The sequence below is a fragment of the Sphaeramia orbicularis genome, chromosome 17 (genome assembly GCF_902148855.1).
Source record: "Sphaeramia orbicularis chromosome 17, fSphaOr1.1, whole genome shotgun sequence".
In the NCBI taxonomy this organism is placed as follows: domain Eukaryota; kingdom Metazoa; phylum Chordata; class Actinopteri; order Kurtiformes; family Apogonidae; genus Sphaeramia; species Sphaeramia orbicularis.
The window spans coordinates 35,822,007-35,841,854 of NC_043973.1; the positions used below are offsets into that span (position 1 = coordinate 35,822,007).

Sequence of the window (19,848 nt, forward strand, 5' to 3'; positions counted from 1 at the left end):
AAACAAACAAGATCAACATGGCCAACCAGACACACAGATAATCCCATTACAGTAGCTTATTAAACATTTCCATCTCATGTCAAATCTAGTGAATGCTGCATGGATGATTTCATCCAAAATTTTAGTCATTTAATATTTAATTCCTATGGCGATGTATGATGTATACACACAATAAGGAGATTCCCTGCGCTTTAGTCATTGTAATTCCTGTAACAATAAGACAAGTAAAACAATGCAGCCCAAACCCATCAGTGTGCCCCAAAGTCACTTGATGAACATCAATTTTATCTTTCCTGCCTTCCCACAAGCCGCAGGGCAGAGTCTATCAGCAGCACTGCAGGATCACTGTCAATTACTGCTTATCTGCAGCTCAGCAGCGGCCTGAGCAGCTGTGCTTCCTTTCCAGTGATATTACACTGTGCAACAAGAGATGCTCAGCTTTACAATAAATAAATACTGTAGTATGTACAGGCAGTAAGCCGGCACGATGTGAGGGAAATCTGTGATGTGCAGCAACGACACAATGATATGATGCCTAATAAACTAATCTCACAATAGTCACAAACTTGACAACAGCCATCCCCCGACTCCGCTGGGACCAGCTGTACCACATTATGGCTCCAAAGTGGTTCTGTTTAGTCCTCTACAGGGCTTCAAGCCACACAGAGAGGTTTCCAGAGGCTGCAATGATGCTGTAACATAATGCAGCTGTTCCTCGGTGGAATCCAGGGGTTAATCAGAGAGAAGTTGGCGACTCCTGTGGGCAATCGCAAAATGTGTCAAATTCTGTATCAGTATGGACACGTATTTAAATATTCACCTGCTGAGTATGAATGCAGAATGCTTGTAAATAAAACCTTTTATCTTATTCGTTGTGATTCAGTTTTTCATGATGCATTTACATGCATCCCTATTCAAAGACAAAAAAATGAGCAGTAACAGACAAATGGACTTATTACATCATAATAATGACCAATGTTAACCTTCCTTTTGTCTTACAAAATAGGTAGAAATTGGTCAAATCAAATGCATATCTCCACATGAACATCATGAACCCAGTATTTATTTTCCATTGTGTTTTTTGTAATAATGTGTATATACTAAGGTGGGCTACTCAGCTGATGTTGAAATCATTCCTTGATTGATTAGTTAGAATTTTGAAAGTATATTCTTAAAAAAAAACATACAAACAAAAAAAAATAAAGGGTTCACAACTGCTTGTAGTAAGAGCAAACATCAAGTAATACAAAAAACTGAAGATGTGATGCTTTGAGATGCATTCATAAATGTGTGTAAATTCTAATCAAATCAAATCGTATGGACAGATTCATAACCACTGCATAGTATTTCATTGATCTGAAGTTACCATTAATCAATAGTAACAATTCCATTTTTAAAAGCCGTGTAACGCAGCAGACCTATCAAGGTGGGTTAAGTGGACCTACAGGGATCATAACTGCCTGTGGAAAACACAGCAAACAAGCAGCCCCCTCCCCTTCCCCCAAGCTCCCATTAACAGAGCAGCAAAATTTAAATGACAATACACGAATATCAAACCTCTGCCACTGCATGCTACACCGTGTGTAAATAAAACTGGATTTTAATTAAAGGCGTTTCAATCATTTCACAATACAAGAGACTGGCACACACGAAAGACTAAAATAGATCCTTTACTTCTAAGGTGTAACTGGACGATTGGGCCATCAGCGCTTAAGTAAAATTTGTGTAAGTGGTGACACATCTTCTGTCATGGCACAGCAGACAGAGATAATGCTTTATTCCTCTTTCTGGAGAGTGGGCGTGAATACAAATAGGTCACGAGCCCAGCCCCCCTTCCCCAGTAACGGAGCAGGCAGCAACAGCAGCAGAGACGGCATGACGTGGTGGGAGAGCGTAGTGCCACAAAGCCTGAAGCTGCCTTTCAGAACGAACGCTCAACTCACAGAGCTACGTCCTGTTCATCTTCCTCCACCCCTGCTGCTTTCACACTCCCCAGCTCTCTTGCAGAAAACACATTGTCGGCACAGAGCAGAGAGTGAGGGGCTGCTGCGTAAAAAGGGAGGGGGGGGGGAGAGAGAATGGAAACGAAACGCAACAGAGAAGCACACGGGAGAAGGGTAGTCAGCATGAGCGGTTGTGAATCAGAGAGGGGGGGCGAGGATAAGCAAGGACTGCCACGAAAAAAATGAAGAGCTGAAGAAATGAAGACATGTAAGGCTGTGCATCACCCACAGATGGACCCCCTGTACGGACGGTTGCTGTGATATACGCGGGAATGACAAGCAAGGACTGTGAACGGACCCGGAGCTGCAGTTAACCGCCAGCTATCGAGTCCCATCACCCTTTGGCCAGAGGCAGTGGCAGCAGCAGCAGCAGCAGCGTTAGCATTTAAGCCTCTGGGGACAATGCGCCAAGGCAGATGGAGAGCTGCAACAGTGGAGCTCTGACACATACTCTGCACATACCCAAATACCCATGCATGCGCCTGCAAGAGGATGCAGTTTCTTATCTGACTGAGAAACCACCACGTGTCAAAAAATTCATCCCCCCAAAAATCTGTCACCGGTTAGAAAGGAAACAGCTGAGGACCTAAGCCATGAAGCCTGAACTGTATGAAGCAGTAGAGGATGAGCAGAGACCGAGAAGGAAAGTCAAGCCAAGTGTGAGGATTATGAATGATCATACTGAGCAATGATGGAAACCAGAAAGAGAGATGTACTCGAATTCAGGTGAGTACAGGATGTAAACACGGAAATCCAAACTCAAATAACTGCAGTAAAGAATTCAGAAATAATTAATGCCATACATCTTCTGTAATTAAATCTCACATGTCATCACCATCTGTTTTTAATGCTACACAGGATATGGAGGGTGTGCCTTTTTCAACTCCTCTTTCTGTTTCCGTCAGTGTATGCAAGAGAGCTAACATACGTCTCCCCAGTGCTTCTCTGAGCTTTCACAAACCACTCTTTGTCTTGTTGGGGTCCTTTAAGAGGGTAGTGTGTAATTCAGTAAAAACGTGAAAGACCACACTCCACTTCTAGTTCTAGCCTGGATACTGTACAACGGCAAAAAAAAAAAGGCATGTCACCAATAAGAAGTGTAAACATGTAAGTCATGTGTTCGATATGAACCTAAAGGAACTTGTCCAAAAATATGTCTGTCCTGTGTTAACACCTGCTGAGCATTAGGCATGTTGAAATATGCTGCTTATATATACAGCGTTTTTACTCTTATCAGAAGCAAAATAAACTCCTGACTTATTAAGAATAAATAATAATTTTTTTCCATTAGGAATCTGTAGAATTGGAAGCACACGTGCAAAAAATAAATGAAACAAATTATTCAAACTTGACCAGACAATCAGTGATGCCAGACGATGCACCATTAGCTCATATCCACCACAATGAACAACTTCACTATCGCGTCCATATACTAAAAGAAACTTGTGTCACAAAATCAATTTCTTAACCCTTTTAAAGTCCTACAAAGAATTTGGATTCAAGTTTCCCTCAGAGTGTTGTGATGTTACTCAAAGAGGAGTGGATGTGATTTTACTGTCGATACCGTCATGAATGGACCTCAAACATGGTGGAAACTTGATATAAAATTGTTATCACCAAGATCTGGATTCTTATCGAAAATCTAAACCTTCATTGAGGAAAACGGAAACTGAAACTTCGCATTTGTGTAAAATTTTCAGGTTGAAATGCATTGAATTACAGGCGAGGATAAACACACACAATTACCTTCTGAGACAAGGGTAAGAAAATATCTCTCAAGGAAAAGTCCACAAAAACAGATGAGAACTTTTTTCTGTGGCATGAAGATAAGGTAGGAAAACCTGTGAATTTGACTGAATAATGCAGGTCTTGTATTCTTGCTTATACTCTCCTCTGTCCTTTGTCTTCCAGGTAGTCACTGGAGGTTCAGCGACATCTGGCTTGTGAGGATTTGATTCACAGTGATTTACATGGTCACACCTGCAAATCGGGGCTAAGCCTACAACGCAAATCTCTCTGCCTTCAGGTATAAAGGCTGAAGACTGTCCAAGTGCATCAGCACAGCCGTTTGCCTTCGGAGCCATGCAGTGGAGACGACGCCACTGCTGTGCACATACAGCTAAACTTCTTTATCTGCTCTCCCTGTTGGGTTTACTGGTCTTCTTGGTCAACCAAGTGTGGCTACCGAGGCTCACGGGCCTGCCGTGGTGGAGGGGCCATCCTGTGGTGTATGGAGGCGGTCTACATACCACTAAAGCCAAATGGAACACAAGCTCTCACCATACAACGTGGCGGCTCGTTATCGTTCCTCAGGCAACTCTCAAGGCTGATGCTAACGCCAGCTCTCATGAGAAGGAGGGTGTAATCTCTCCTCAGGGAGAGCCAGGACTTGACAACACTCTGACAGCTAACACTAGCCAAACAGACGAGGTGACCCTCAGTGGTGAGATAACACAAGGGCCTTTCCCTTTTATCATCAATGAACAAGACAAATGCGTTGAGGGCAAACCTGCACCTTTTCTGGTGTTGTTGATAGCTACTGAGGCGCGGCAGGTAGAGGCGAGGAACGCCATACGCCAAACCTGGGGGAACGAGAGTGTTGCTCCTCATCCAGGATTTATCAGACTGTTTCTACTGGGAAAAACTGAAGGTGAACTGGGAATTTTACAGCAAAGAATGTTGGAAGCAGAGAGTCGTAGACACCATGATATAATTCAACAGGACTTTCTTGATACCTACAAGAACCTGACCGTGAAGACACTGATGGGCATGAACTGGGTGGCAATGCACTGTCCACAGGCGAGCTACGTCATGAAGACAGACAGTGATATGTTTGTTAACACAGAGTACCTCATACAGAAGCTCCTCAGGCCAGAGCTGAAGCCTAAGAAGAACTACTTCACAGGCAATAACATGAGGGGCTTTGCACCTAATCGGAACAAAAACAGCAAATGGTACATGTCTCCTGAACTGTACCCAGGAGACAAGTATCCCACCTTCTGCTCTGGGACAGGCTATGTGTTCTCTGGAGATTTGGCCGGGAAAATCTATCGAGCATCCCTCAGCATCCGCTTTTTGCATCTGGAGGACGTGTTTGTGGGAATATGCCTGGCCAAGCTACGAATTGAGCCCACGCCACCGCCCAATGAGTTCCTTTTCAACCACTGGCGCGTGTCTTACTCTAGTTGTAAGTACAGCCATCTGATAACTTCACATGGGTTTCATCCCAATGAACTACTGAAATACTGGCATCATCTACAGACCAACAAGCACAACGCCTGCATCAACTCAAACAAGGAAAGAGCTGGGAGGCCACACTCAAACAGAATGCATGTAGAAAAACCACCTTAAGGACTGAAAACTTAAACTGGTGATCATCATAAAGGTTGGGTGGATCTCTCTGCACATATCAAATAACCAGCTGTGTAAGAACTGAGATTTGTCCTTCCACTTTATGAAAACAAATGAAAATGTTTGAGTCAGATCACTGGGAAGTTTATGAACAGAGTTTCATCTTTTGTACAAGAATACGCAGGTGTGTCTGTTTAGCTAATAATGTAATATCAATTGTATAAGTTTTCTATAAGCACACATGGTGTCTAAATTACAGCAGACAGGGTATGGCACCATTACAGTTCTTCACATTGGCATTAAACAGTCCCTGCAATCTGATTATAGAGATCAAGACTGAAGCAGACAACAGATAGAAGGGTCTGCTTTTTATAACCTTGTGGCTACACTGAACATATAACGTATGCTAGGCCAGGCACGGAAGCAGCATGTAGGTGATGGGCAATACTGTGCAAAAGTTACAGGCAACCTTTAGTGTTGCAATGTGTGCATCTTTATTTTCAACAAGAAATATGAAGAAATATGTACACAGTATTGAATTAAGCATACACATAACCACAAAACCAAAAATCAAACTGAGAAATAAACAGCTTCAGCAGCTAAAGTCAGTACTTAGTTTACTGTGACCACCATTTGGATTAATTAAATTTTCAATTGTCTTGGGTCGACTGTCTGGATGTTATCTTAAATAATATTTTTCATATTTTTTTCAGAAATGCATTTATGCTTTTAACACTAAGTATTTGCTGTATATTCCACTTGTACATGTATTAATACAAAGACTGAGAAATGCATATGTGTGGTTTTCGGAAGCGAAATGGGTCATCTGGACAGTAAAAAGGATAGAAGACCATAAAATCCTCTGGAATATTCTGAAGGTGTGCGATATAGCACAAGATTATTTTACATCCAGTCAACCCAAGATAGTTGAAGATTTACTCAAAGTAAACACTGATTTTACCAGCAGAAGGTGTTTAGTTCAGATTTTGTGTCTTTCAATGTCGTGCACTTAGTTCCTGTTTACTTGTTTTTAGAAATAGACATATGCCCTATACAACCCTGCAAAAACAAAACTAAAGGCTGCCTAGGACTTTTGCACAGTACTGTACATGTTCAGAGAAATGCAGAGTACATCTACAAATAGCCTATTCTTCTATTTATATTTTTAGGCTAAATGTACAAAGCTGTTTTACTGAGAAACGGGTCAGAGAGTACCTATATTTTTTAAATTATAACAGAGTAGCATACAGGAAATCAGTGGTACACTGGCTGTGTCAGTTCAAGTTCAGCGTAGTAATCGTTTCCTGTTCCACGCTTTCCTGAGAATGAAAAGAGCTGTGTTCAATCAGATGTCCCCATGAATAATCAAAAATCTTGAGTTTTAGCAGGATTTTGAGGTCACTGAAATTTTTACAATTCATCCTTGAATGCAAGTGAATGTGAATTTTCAAGCTGTTCCTAAGATATTATATTTTTAAAATAATGGCGACAGATGCACCAGTCACCAGACAACCTTAAAAGAGATATGCGGACGCATCTAAAAAACACAGTGTGATCAATTGTTTTACTTCTTCTTTCCCATCACCCTGTCAACATTGTACCTTTATCCCTTACAGAGCACTCTAGACTGCAGCTCTGAACTTCCCACATTTCACAAGTACTGACAAACATTTCCCAGTGCTTTTCTGGGGGCTTATAAGCTGAAACCACGACACAATCATACAACGACATCTTGTTTTATCTGTGACTCAGCCCTACGCTGTACATGCACTGGTGGTACAAGCAGCTTGGAAAATACATTCAATGAAAAAAACTACTCTGCTAACCAACTGCGTACGTTAGATTAAACTTATTCTGACTAAAGATGGAAGAGTCCGATCTCATGGTGAACACATACAATCAGCCAACCTCTGATCATTTTTTAACAATTTATGTCATCACAAGCATGCCGTCACAAGCACTGGCAGAATGTGATTTCAGATGCTAGACACCATCGGTTCAGGGTGATGATGCACATGATCAAGGCTCAAGTTAAGCAAAGATCAGCATTGGAATCTTTTGCATTTAGTCAGAACATGTTTAGTTAGGTGTTCAGTGTAGCCAAAGGATAATATTTTTTGGACTTTATACTTATACTATATCTAAACTATAACAAAGGTTGCCAAATGACATTTGATGATGATACATAGAGGCCTTGTTACTTAAGTATCTACTGTCACATGACAACGCCAGTGCCAACAATAATATGTTTGGAATAGAGCATAAAAAGGTGTGCCATGTTGAAGAACTTGACTGGAAATATGATGGTGATTAGGCAGTTTTTGTATTTACCAAGTGGCAGGCAGCTAATACCAGAGAAAATTATGGTAGAAGATGGTTCTACCAGGATGGTCTCAAAAAAGCAGCACGAAAACAATTTCCTGTCTGAGGTAGTACAAATTATATCTTTACGATGGAAAAATGAAACTGACCAATATGATTTTTTCCTCATGCTTTTAATGAAATGAAAAATGTGATTATTAATACCAACTGAAATTCTTCAGAAAACAATATGTCTACTGTTTATATCACCATGTAGACAAGCTGATGTTTACACATTCAAGTATGTCAAGATTCATAACCCATGTAAACAAGACTTGAACGAATTTAATAAAAGACTTTTCTGTGTATTTTTTGGTGAAATGGAACTTGCCGCTATATTCACACGAATGATTTCAGTGAATACTCGAATGAGAAACAAGCCGTCTTCACTACCAGACTATTTGCCATGATCCAGTGCTGAATAAAGGTGTTTTTCCACAAGATTATAACAATGTGAAAACAACTTACTTCATGAAATTGTTATTTCTGTGAAATTTTGAGACAATTGGAACTAGAATTCATAAGTAATTTATTGAAAAATGCCTTTCAAAAAACCCCTAAATTTAAGTAAACATCAACAAATACTAAACACACATACAGAGTCATCCGGCCACACAGAGGCTTCTGAAACTATCCGGTGGTGTGAGAATAAGAGCACCTCACTGGTTAGTCATTAGGAAGAAAAAAACAAACAAAACAGAGGTTTGTTCTTACCGTCACTGACTTCAGGGTCATGCCGTGGTAGGTGCCCATGGTATCAATCTTGAAACCCTCCGTTTCTAAGACCACAAAAAAGAATAAGCCACATATTACTAGAAGAACAAAAGGGTCTATTTTTAACCTGTGAAATACACTGTATTCAGGCGTGTGACTCACGATCTCTGAAGGTGACATCTAATCCCATTGTACCATGTTTGAGTCTGTTCTTTTAATATTTGAAGAAGATCCATCTTAAACTGCTCAGTACATTCAGTCAAGACTAAAACTGGCCACGGGAGCAGGACACAAACTCACCCTCTTTTCCCTTGAATCGCTCCTGATCGTATCTGTTGTAGGCAGCTGGGACCGGCTGCTTGTTCCTCAGGGACGGATCCTGCTGACAAGAGCAAACAAAAAATGTTACTACTTGTCTTCAATACACACTTCACCCTTAAAAGACCTACAACTACTTTTGTGGCCACTTCCAGTTATTTTGTTGTCTACATTAACGTTTTCAAAATGATTTATCATCATTTGTCATATTATCCTCTGCATTTTCAGTGAAAATCAGGTATTTTCCTGAATTTAATTTAATGAATTTTTATTTTGCTCATAATTTATTGAATTAGGTTAAATTAATTGATTGAATAGGGGATACTATTCATTACAGAAGCCAAATTAGTTTGGCAAAGTATCCAGTGAGGAATGCGGTTCTTACCATTTGAGTAGTGTTCTGGGCTGGTCTCTGCTCTGGAGCCCGACCTTCTTCTCTGGCTTTCACAGACTGAAGGATGGCGAAGATGTTCTTGGAAAAGTTCTGCAGAGGAACAACACAGGTGAAGGTGAGAGACATTTTTTACACATCATTCCTCGGGTCAAATACAAATATTGAAATGTAGCATTTGAAGTAAACAGGTAAGTCATTTATGGTACACAGGACGCCTTGAAGACTGATTACTCCACTGGATACCCAATAATTATTTATTAAAGCACTGGATGCCATTTTCAGCCTCACTGAGGAGCTTCAACATTAATTGTAGTACTGTACTGTTAAGATAAAGATAGTATCCAAACAGAGTCAGAAAGAGTTCCCCTCATAACAGCACCTGACCGAGAATGTTTACAGGATCATTTTAATAGGACACTGGACATTTTGATTCCAATTCAAAGATTTCCCAGAGGAAAAACTTCCAGCTTTGTGTGTAACTGCCATCAAAAAGATATATGTGTAACAGTATTTTTACTTGGACTATAACAGGTTTGAATAAATTCAAGGCCTCTCAAAGAGGGAAGTCTATCTAAAACAAATGGCTTTGCTGCCATCTGGTGGTTAAATATTTGCACATAGGAAGCATTTTCACAATTTAGGCATTGAAGCCTTTTAAATTTCTTTAAAACTGGCTTGAACTCTGACACAGTTCACACAATAATGAAATAAAATGAACTGCCTGTATGGGATAAATAAAGTTTTCTGAATCTGAATCAATAATAACGATTTATTTTCAACCCATTAACGCTGGCAATCTAATTGTTTCATGATCCATGCAGTACTGATTTGAAATGAAGAAAATTGAGTCACTGTCCATAACTTACATGTTCTGACTATATATGAGGATTTGAAGTTAAGACGTTTTTTTAACTACCTTGAGACAATCCTGTGTGACTAATAACATTACGTTTAATGTTCCCATTCTTGCATGGGTTTTAGGGGGCAAAATATGTGACTGTCATTGTGCTTCAAGCACTGCGATCACTACAATTTTTTTCTCCAATAACATTTAGAACACAAGCTTAAATTAATGCTACTTCATAAAGCAGGGGTCTCAAACTCATTTTCTTTCAGGGGCCACATTCAGCCCAATTTGATCTCCAGTGGGCCGGACCAGTAAAATAATAGCATAACAACCTATAATTAATGACAAATCCAAATTTTTGCCTTTGTTTTAGTGTAAAAAACACAACATTAAATTATAAAAACACTTACTTTTAGAGACCATTTAAAATGTGAATAACCTGAAAAAACAATTTCGTAAGAAAAATAAGTGCAAGTTTAACAATAATATGCCTCAACTTATCATTTCTACATGTGTATTATGGATCAGATCTACAAAGACACTAAACACTGAGGAACAGGCAGAAAAGAGTTTAAATTGTACTTAATTTTCTTTAGACATTTCAGGTTTTTCATATTTGGTCAGGTTATTCACATTTTATTGTTACAGGATAGTTTATTACTGTAAATATTTTCGTAATTTAATGTTATTTTTTGCATTAAAACAAAAACTTGAAGTCATCATTTATAGGCCTAATGTAATATTTTTTTCACATCAAACTGAGAATATGGAGTCATTATTTTTTGTAGGTTATTCTGCTGTTATTATTTGACTGTAGATCATATTGGTCTGTATGTGGAACCTGAACTAAAATGAGTTCCATGGCCTTGACTGTGGAATTTATGCACTTTGCAAATTCATCCCACGGGCCAGATTGGAATCTTTGGCGGGATGCATTTGGGCCCGGGGACGCATATTTGAGACCCCTGTCATAAAGCTTGAACAAAGTCATATTCAAGACTTTAAGACACACAAATTAATTTAATTCCGATTCTTATCCCTGAAAGTACAGGTACAAATGGACCAACAAACCTGGAAGTGGTAATCTCACACAGGAGTTTAAAGGACTAGTCTGTGTTTGTTTACAGGACAGAAAAAGCAGTTGTGCATCTGATTGGATGTGAGCGAAATGGATGCTGACCTTTCCTGTGCTCTGCAAAATGGTTGTCCTGGTCCTCCAAACCCGCTCTCTGCTGACAATATCTCTGGTGACATCCACCTCTGCGTCCACAAAGCTTCTCTGCTTCAGGGTTATGTCATCGTCCAGATCTGTTTTGATGGTGGAACGCTTCTTGGCCATAATCTTGGCCTTGATGGCAGCAATTTTCTCCACTGACATGGCCTCAGACAGGGATCTGGAGGGGGAGAAGATTCCTGGTTCTTAACCCTTGAGCTCTTCAAATTTACAATCCTCTGGATACCTTCTTGGCAAAAATATACATGCACAAAAAAAGCTTTTATTAAATAATCAAACGTCAATATTTTTTGGCTTTTCAGGAATCTTTAAAACGTCCTCAAACTTGCTCAAAACTACCAAAACATTCAATAATCTTCAGGATTTTAACCGTTTAAATGACAGTTCATAATTACTTATTTAGGAATTATTTTTTTCTAAAAAAAGACAACCACAAAAAAGCACACACAAAAATTTATTATTTTCCATATAATAATAGGGGGATGGGGCATTGGTGGTGATTAGAGTCTTGGATATGTCAAAGATTCGCAACAAAATTGATTTGATTTTGTTTGTATTTTTATGTCACTACTCCCTTTGGACACTTTTGTAGCAAACATACCTCACTGACTTCCATTAAAACTGTTGTTTGTTTGTTTGTTTAACTCATTGCCATTACAGCATATTAACATGCACACCAAAGTGTCCAGAGGGTTCAAATGCATCAACAGAGTATAAAACACATTTAAGTGTAAAAGACATTGGATTTCAAAAATTTTACTAAAAAGAAAAGTTCTTGCTTAAATTCATGCTACAAGCTGTAACACAGCCAAAAGGATCACCAAATTAAAATAAATAAATAAATAAAAAAGTTCAGAAAAATGTACAAAAAATGCCTGTGGGGACATAAGGTTTAAGCAGCTCATGCCTCTAAGATGTGTTTTGCAGTGAAAGCATGTCATCCAAGCAGGTCATCCTGCTGAGAGAATCCACTCTACCTGATCTGGTCTGTCTGTACGATGCCTTCTTTGTGACCCTCCAGACGGGCGGCCAACCGCTCCTTGTCCAGACGTACTCGCTCTTCATCCTTAAAACGACAGCAGTGTACGCATTATTATTATTTCACATTATCATCATGAATCTTTTTTCCACAATCTGTTAACAAGTTCATGACCCTGTCTGTCAGTTCATTTGCTGCATATTTGATCTGCCTGAATACAGACATGAAAAGGACAGAGTTTATTTTTGATATGCATATTACTGCTACGAAATGGATAGTTTATTTCGATTTGTCTATTATTGTTATGAAAAGGACAGAGTTTATTTTTGTTTTTGAAATGCATATTATTACTGCTACAAAAAGGGACAGAGTTCATTTTGATGTGAAATGCTGTTGCAAAATGGACAGAGTCTATCCTTGGTATGTACAGCATTTTTGTGTTTTGTGCTTAGTCAGAATTTAGTCTGATATGTGTAGGATTTTTGAGTTACTTATGGGGTCTGATGTAGGAATTTAGGATAGGTAGAAGGATGGGGTAAGGGGGTGGGAGATTATAAATAAAACTTCATCCCGCTCCTTTTTGAATGTTTTCCTTTCTTCTTATACAAATCTTTTTGAGGTTTAGTTTTAATGTTATAGTCGAAATAAACAAACAATATCCAAGTCCTCCGTAAAGCCTTGTCATTTCACTTCACCCACTTCACAGCCATTTGTAACAAAATTACTCTTTTTTATTCCATTGAACACTGATGAGCAACATAATTAAATGTACTTTTGCCCATCTTATCATACTTTTAAATGTTCCCACCTCCATTAGTTGTAGAGGCACTAAAGCTCAATATTCTTGTAGAATAAGCATTAAAAATAGCGTAACAAAATCAATTCTTTAGGAGTGACCGTTTACCTACTCGGGTCAATATGCAAGTCTGAATTAATTTAAGTTTGTTACTTTATACAAAGCAGCTCTTACCTCAATTCTGGGTTTTTTGGCTTCAGAAGATACCTCATCTGCTGCTCTTTTCACTGCGAGACAGAACAAAACAATGTTATTGCATTAACGTTCAAAGTAAATGTTAAGTAATGACTTGACTTCTCCTCTTACAAATTTACAACCAAAAACTGTGAACTCTGTGGTCTGCCTGTGTCTCTATTACAAAACAAAGTACATAGAACAAACGCTTGGTCTAAATGACAATATTTATTTTATTTTATGTACTTAACACATACAGGATAAATAAGTGTGAAAAACAAGCATGAATAACAACCAAGCACTAATCAACATAAGTGAACAACCCAAACCAGTAAGTTAAGGATAATTTAACAGTAAAATGAAACGGGTAATGATGAAACTTCGGATGAGTAATTTATTACTTATGATCAGCTCAAAAACTTGGGTGGAACCAAGGTGTCTAATGTGGGGCTGAATTCAGATGTGCTGGGTCTGAACAGAAATATTAAATCCGGGGTTAGATACTAAATATATGACCAATTTAGCTGAACAACAAAACTTTCAACGAACAGTGATGGTAATGCCTAACAGAAAAACCTAAGGCTGTGACTTTCTCATTTTAATTCAGTGTTGGATAATAACTGACTTGCTGCAAAAACAGAAATTCTGTGCATTGTAAGCCTAATTGACATTGTACCCGTGTTCATTCGTCCTCTCTCGTGATATTCAAGAGAGTAAGCAATTTCTAAATTAACATTTATTCCATTAATGTTTTGGTTTTCTACAGTATTACATACACCCTTGTCACCATAACCCATTAAAAACAATAGCAATAGATGTCAGGTATGGAATTAAGCATTGCCTTGACTACATTACAAAATACTACAGGGCTGAAATGACTAGTTGACTACCTGAAAAATAGTCAATGGCAAAATTAGCCGATGAATAATTTAGTACTCGACAGGTCGTTTGTGACGTCATGCACTTTTGTTTAAAGAAAAATGTTTATTTTATTGCTGATTGTAACTTGAGTATTTGGTTATTTAAAAAATTTTTCTCCGATACTGAAATTCTTATGCACAAAATGCACTTTTGTCTAAGGAAAAATGTTATTGCCCCTTGGAAACTTTGTTGAAAATTTAACTGAACATTTGTTTAACAATCTTTGTTATGCATTTCAATTGCTGTGCACCACATGTCCTTTTTAAAGAACATACATTTTGTTGCTGCAGTAAAGATAAATAAGAGCCATTGTTTTTTAACAATTCATAATTTGACTCGTTGACTTGTCGTTAGAGTAGTCGATAACTAGTCAACCATTGAAATAGTCATTAGTTGTAGCCCTAAAACATTACATATGAATGACACATGTAGTATAACCCACCAAAGCAGAAGAAGACCAGTGTAGGAATGGTAATAAGCAATTTAATTAGTGTATTAACTTTTAAAAGTAATTATGGAAAATACATCTGAGCATGAATGATCATGTGGTTACGTGGAAAACAAACCTCAAATAATGATAATTATAAACTTTATTTCAAACATAAGTAAGAATAAAATGTAAATGGTGAACAAAAGGCAAAGAGAAATTACAAATTTAAACAGAACACTCCAGAATATTGAAGGCCATAAGTTAACCAAAAAAGGGGGAAAAAAAAGTCACACCATGAACAACTATTTCATTGTGGTTCTTTAACAACACTTTATGTATAAAATGGAGTAGGACGAAGCTGAGCTCATATTATCCTACCAAAAATAATCAATCCCACATTCTTAGTATACAGAGATGGCAGTTGCATCATCTTACTGGAATGATTTAACTAAATAAAGTAAATCTAAAATGTCTACTACATATGTATTAAAGACCTGTATTCTAATCAAAATGTTTCCTGCTTTGTAAGTCTTTGAGGACACAACCAGACTTTTACAACATGGTCTGGTGACCCGTCTCCAGAGAAAATTCTGGGAAAAAGGAAACAGTGGTCTGCATGACAGTGCTGATGTACATTAATAGAAGTCAAAACTTGATCACTGCTGAGTCGGTGTGAAGAAAAAAACTTTACTGGCACCTTTAATGGTTTTAAAACGCACAATAATCTCCATTTTTGTCTTGAGTTAGGTCTTATATTAGCCGACTTATTTTCACTACTCTGAAGTAGGTATATCATGTTGTTTGAAATAAAAGAAATTACTCAACTCTCATTAAATAATGAATTAACATCTGTCACAAATATGGTTATCCTCACCTTGTGTTGGCCTTTGCAAACCTATTTCTATAGGTGCACTTCTGTCAATACTTGTCGATGTAGCTGCAAAGAGACAAAGAAACTGCATTACGACATTTATATTTCAAAGATTATAATCAACCATAATGTTTAGCCCTCAACAAGAATGGGCAATATGGCCAAAAAAATATATCTCCTTTTTTTTTCTCTGGTTTTATGGATTATTCATGACAATAATCCATGTTCTTCTGTCTACATGAACAGAAAAAAAAAAAACACACATAATGCTTGACACAAAACAGTTTTCTTTACTACATCTGTGTGTTGTATATAACTGGGAAAAACATTTTGAAAACATTACAATAAATAAGCTACATTTTTAAGGTGAGTAAAAAAAAAGTCTCAATAAGTATACTATAGTAGTACACTGGCCAGCCGGACCCTGAGAGAGACTATTATACAAAAATGTGGTATAAACATCTTACACAAACACTAAAACACAAAACAATAGAAAAGAAAGGGATTCCAATTACTACTTACAGCTCTCGCCATTGAGATATGACAATAAGCCCTTTCGATCAGGTCGTCTGACAACAGGGATGTTCTCTGTCTACAAACAAACCATGTAAAGTTAATTACGATGACAGTAGATTAGGTCTGTTTTCTTCTCAAAGACTGCAATTGTATATTTTACCCAAATACTTTTAGTGCAAGGTTAAGATACTTTGAGAGTTCTTTATTATTAGTACTTACTGCAGCTCTTCGCACATACGATGGATGCGGGAGATGCACATTGTTGAGCAAGAACAAGATAGAGTCCAAAGTATAGTATTCTTTGGGCTGCCCCTCTTTACCGGTACTGAAAGTAGAATTAGAGGCAGATGTCATAACAATATTCAAAGCTCAAGGATATTTGACCTTCACAGCAGAAATACTTCACTGTACACAGACTGGAGCTGGTTACAGATAAACAGAAAAGAACTGGATACGTGAGGTTTACTTGAGCAGTTCTAATTCAATTCGTAAAAATTTTACTTGTCCCCAGGGGGCAATTTAATTAAATTTATGTGCAGCATGATTACACAACACTTATACAACCAAAGAAATCTAAGAAAACAATGTAAAAAATAAAGTCATATAATATATAACAAATGAAAATAAGAACTGTGTACAATAGATAACAAACCTGTGCCAAAAAAAAAAAAAAAAACAAAGATTGAACTGTTCATAGTGAATGCAAACATGTGACTGTATGGATTAGGTGGGTAAAGTGAATAACGTGCAGATAGGTAAATATGAGTTGAGCATTACTGGAAATTTTATATTTACAATTGTTATTGCAGAGGTAGTAATGAATGACTACATAAAAAATAAAAAAATAATGTTGAAATTATGTATGGGTAATCAGTTTTAAACAATAAAAATTACATTACATTAGACATATGAGTTTAGATCTTAAAACTTTACAAGATGTTTTTAGGAAATTCAGTTTGTGTTGGTAAAAATCAGTAAAATAATGAGCAAATTAATGATATACTGTTCGATGCTACAGAACAACTTGTTAAAAGTGAATACATCAGCACTATATTTAAGCGTTATCCATAGTTATTGCAGTTTGAGCATTTGCTGCATGTTTCAAACTTTAACTCAGACTGAGACCTTTCTGTTGTAGTTAAAAAATATTCTAGAAGCCAAAACTACAAACCGGGGATTAGCTTCACACACTCTGACTCCAAGGCAACACAACTCCACGATAGCTACTGTTGCTATCTGTTTAGCATCAGAGCCGTACTGCAACTTTCACAGTCCGACTCTCATAAATACATCTTAATGAAGTTTAAAAGTAACAAACTGACATGCACAAGTGTTACCAAAACGAACTGCGGGGCTTAAAGCACAATACTTGTCAAATAGACCACAATGCGTAAAGTTTGAAGCATTCACAACGAGGACGGGAGTTGTGTTAGCATTGTAGCATCTGGCAGCTAACTAGCCTTCCGTCTTTGCTAGCACAAGGCACTGAGCTGCTGCTGCGGCCTACAAAAGCGATTTTTATATAATTTAAGCACTGACATACCCCCAGATTATGTAGTTGGTCTTCACATTTTTCGGCCAGGAGAATTCTCCAAATATAACTTCATCTCCTTTAGCGACGATTTCTTTTTTCTGGATGTTATACTGGCGAAGAACACTCAACACATCCGCCATCTTCACTCGTCTTGATGTAGTGTGTTTGCGAAGCCCCCACTTATCAACACGGTGTGACCTGCAGAATGCCTGACTCAAATAAAACTTCCACAGACATGTTCAAGTCCTGTCACATGTTTAATACAGACGTCATATATGTTACATAATATCTCCGAGTGTTGATTAACTCCTTCATGCATGAATTATGAGAAACTTAGTCAAAATTTTTTTCTTGAGTGTTTTTATTCCTCTTTAGGCATGAAAAAAAGGTGCGCAGACAAATGCCCACAACCTTAATGAAAAAAGAGACAAATGCCCACAACTTTATTTCATAATATTTTATCAGCAACAAAAGTAACAAAATTATATACATTGTTAGTAAGGAAATGTAAAAAACAGTACCTGTGATATCCCATCACCTCCATATGTAGACATATGCATAAGCAAAGCTGAGTCTTTGTAGACAGAAAAACTGCATTATGTATAGATTGTTACTTTAATTTTAATTAATCAATACTAATAAAACACTAAACAGGTTTTTCAAATGTGATGGGTGATTGATCTGAGTATTTACATAATTCTTAGAGGTTTCTTAAAAAAAATGTCTGAAAAACAAAATCCTACAAACAATTTTCTCTTTGATTTATTATCTAATAAAGGCTTAATTCAGATCCTGTATCAATAATGTTAGAGTGAAATTACTATTTGGACTATTGTTGTTTAACAACTGAATACTGATTACATATGTAGATATCTGCAGTACATATGTACTTAAAATATCTGCAGTATTTGCATGCTTCATATAGTTCCCCCATTGGAATAATGCCATACTACAAACTGTGGGCATTTGTCTTGTGGGCATTTGTCATGGAGTAAAAAAAACGTCATGGAGTAAAAAAAAAACAAAAAAAAACAAAAAACAATGCAATTGAATTTTTTTGTTATGAACCTATTTTTCGTCGAGTCACAAAAATGTCCACTCAGCTGGACACCACGTGTTTAATTTTTGAAGCAAAGACGCATGTATTTAAAACTCATCATCAGAAAGTGATATACTGTGTAAAAACTACGAAATAAAAACATTTTTAATGCCCCTAATCTGATGTTTTCTCACATTTTATCCTACTCAAATACTAGTTATTACTCATTTCATGGAGATAATATCCTCTGAGACCCAGGAAATGGACAATTTTAGCTTTTTTACACTAAAAACTTGTCTTGATTGGAAACTGTACCCTTCAACAGTTTTTTCAGATACATTTTTAAAATAATTTTTATTTACTGATTGATTTTTTAATGGAATGTCCTTTGCGATGGACAGCATTTGAGTAAAACTGTCAAACTTTTGTCCCCTATTGAGGACAAAATGCATTGCTGGATCTTAGGAGGAAATGCAAAAAAAAAAAAACAACAAAAAAACAAAAAAAAAACTTTTTGTTTCAGAAAACTGTTAATTACAGTCTCATAACAATTAGCAATTGATTTACACTCAAACATGTTAGTGCAGATCAGGTTTATTTAGAACAGCAAAGTTACAGTAATGGTATGAATGTCAGTGTATTATGGGATGGTGCATTAGTGTCCACTGTGTTGACTGATATAGAACTAAAACAACAAAACCCATGAATATATGAGAGAACAGCTGGAGAAGAACTGTCCACTGGAGTGACCACTGTGCATGAAAGGGTTAATCCTAGACACATTTTCATTTACTTGGCTTGTATCTTTGACAAATGTATGCACTGAAAACAGATAAGTAGCTAATAATACAAATATTATACAATTATATTAATATAACAACCAATAAAACCTAATGTTTTTCAAGATTGTGTAATGGTACTTTTACATATATTCTATATTACATATAAGATTGGTTGAACTCTGTATTATATGAGACTGGGTTTTATTCCTGTTAGACAAATGTTGTTTTGCACTCTGTGTTTGGTCTAGGACATAGGGACACCTGCGTTGGAAAATGCTTTCTCACAGAAGTTTCTCACAGAAGTTATCTCTTCCTGTACTCCCAGACATTCCAGCCAGGCATAGACTTTTTTTTATTAGTTTCATATACGAGACAATGACAGACTGTAATCTTTGTACACTCCTGCAGACAGCGTTGCCTGTGTATGATCAGACCTTGGAGCTCATATTAAAATACACAAAGACACTGATCGTCTAATGACCATTTTTTTTATTCTGAGGACGAATGAGCAGAGTATTTTTCCCACAACAGTAGTCAGTTATTGATGTAGAAAAAAAACTTTGTGGAACAAAAAACCCCCAAAA

At 37.2% G+C, this 19,848-nt stretch overlaps 2 protein-coding genes across 4 annotated transcripts in view; one reads left to right on the plus strand and one right to left on the minus strand.

Annotated features, from left to right (window-relative positions):
• cdc73 (cell division cycle 73, Paf1/RNA polymerase II complex component, homolog (S. cerevisiae)) overlaps nucleotides 1-17,615 on the minus strand; it is a 30,178-nt gene extending 12,563 nt beyond the window's left edge. Inside the window, exons 1-10 of one of the 2 annotated variants that reach the window (XM_030160481.1) lie at nucleotides 17,453-17,615; nucleotides 16,129-16,234; nucleotides 15,916-15,985; nucleotides 15,397-15,459; nucleotides 13,172-13,224; nucleotides 12,200-12,288; nucleotides 11,169-11,382; nucleotides 9,133-9,231; nucleotides 8,730-8,808; nucleotides 8,430-8,494 (exon numbers count right to left, since the gene is read on the minus strand). In XM_030160481.1, coding sequence (XP_030016341.1) covers nucleotides 8,430-8,494; nucleotides 8,730-8,808; nucleotides 9,133-9,231; nucleotides 11,169-11,382; nucleotides 12,200-12,288; nucleotides 13,172-13,224; nucleotides 15,397-15,459; nucleotides 15,916-15,985; nucleotides 16,129-16,234; nucleotides 17,453-17,583 — 969 coding nt within the window. In that variant the 5' untranslated portion in view covers nucleotides 17,584-17,615. Of the gene's footprint in view, nucleotides 1-8,429; nucleotides 8,495-8,729; nucleotides 8,812-9,132; nucleotides 9,232-11,168; nucleotides 11,383-12,199; nucleotides 12,289-13,171; nucleotides 13,225-15,396; nucleotides 15,460-15,915; nucleotides 15,986-16,128; nucleotides 16,235-17,452 lie in introns of both variants that reach the window. The other variant, XM_030160480.1, reaches the window with a different exon arrangement.
• Nucleotides 1,813-8,023, plus strand: LOC115437286 (beta-1,3-galactosyltransferase 2-like). Of its 2 annotated transcripts, none has more exons than XM_030160482.1 (2): nucleotides 1,813-2,729; nucleotides 3,915-8,023. In XM_030160482.1, exon 2 carries the CDS (start codon nucleotides 4,086-4,088, stop codon nucleotides 5,352-5,354), a length of 1,269 nt encoding a protein of 422 aa, XP_030016342.1. In that variant the 5' UTR covers nucleotides 1,813-2,729; nucleotides 3,915-4,085; the 3' UTR covers nucleotides 5,355-8,023. The 2 variants fall into 2 exon arrangements, with proteins under 2 accessions (XP_030016342.1, XP_030016343.1); XM_030160483.1 differs by lacking the exon at nucleotides 1,813-2,729 and adding an exon at nucleotides 3,859-3,869.
• Nucleotides 17,616-19,848: the final 2,233 nt, after the last annotated feature.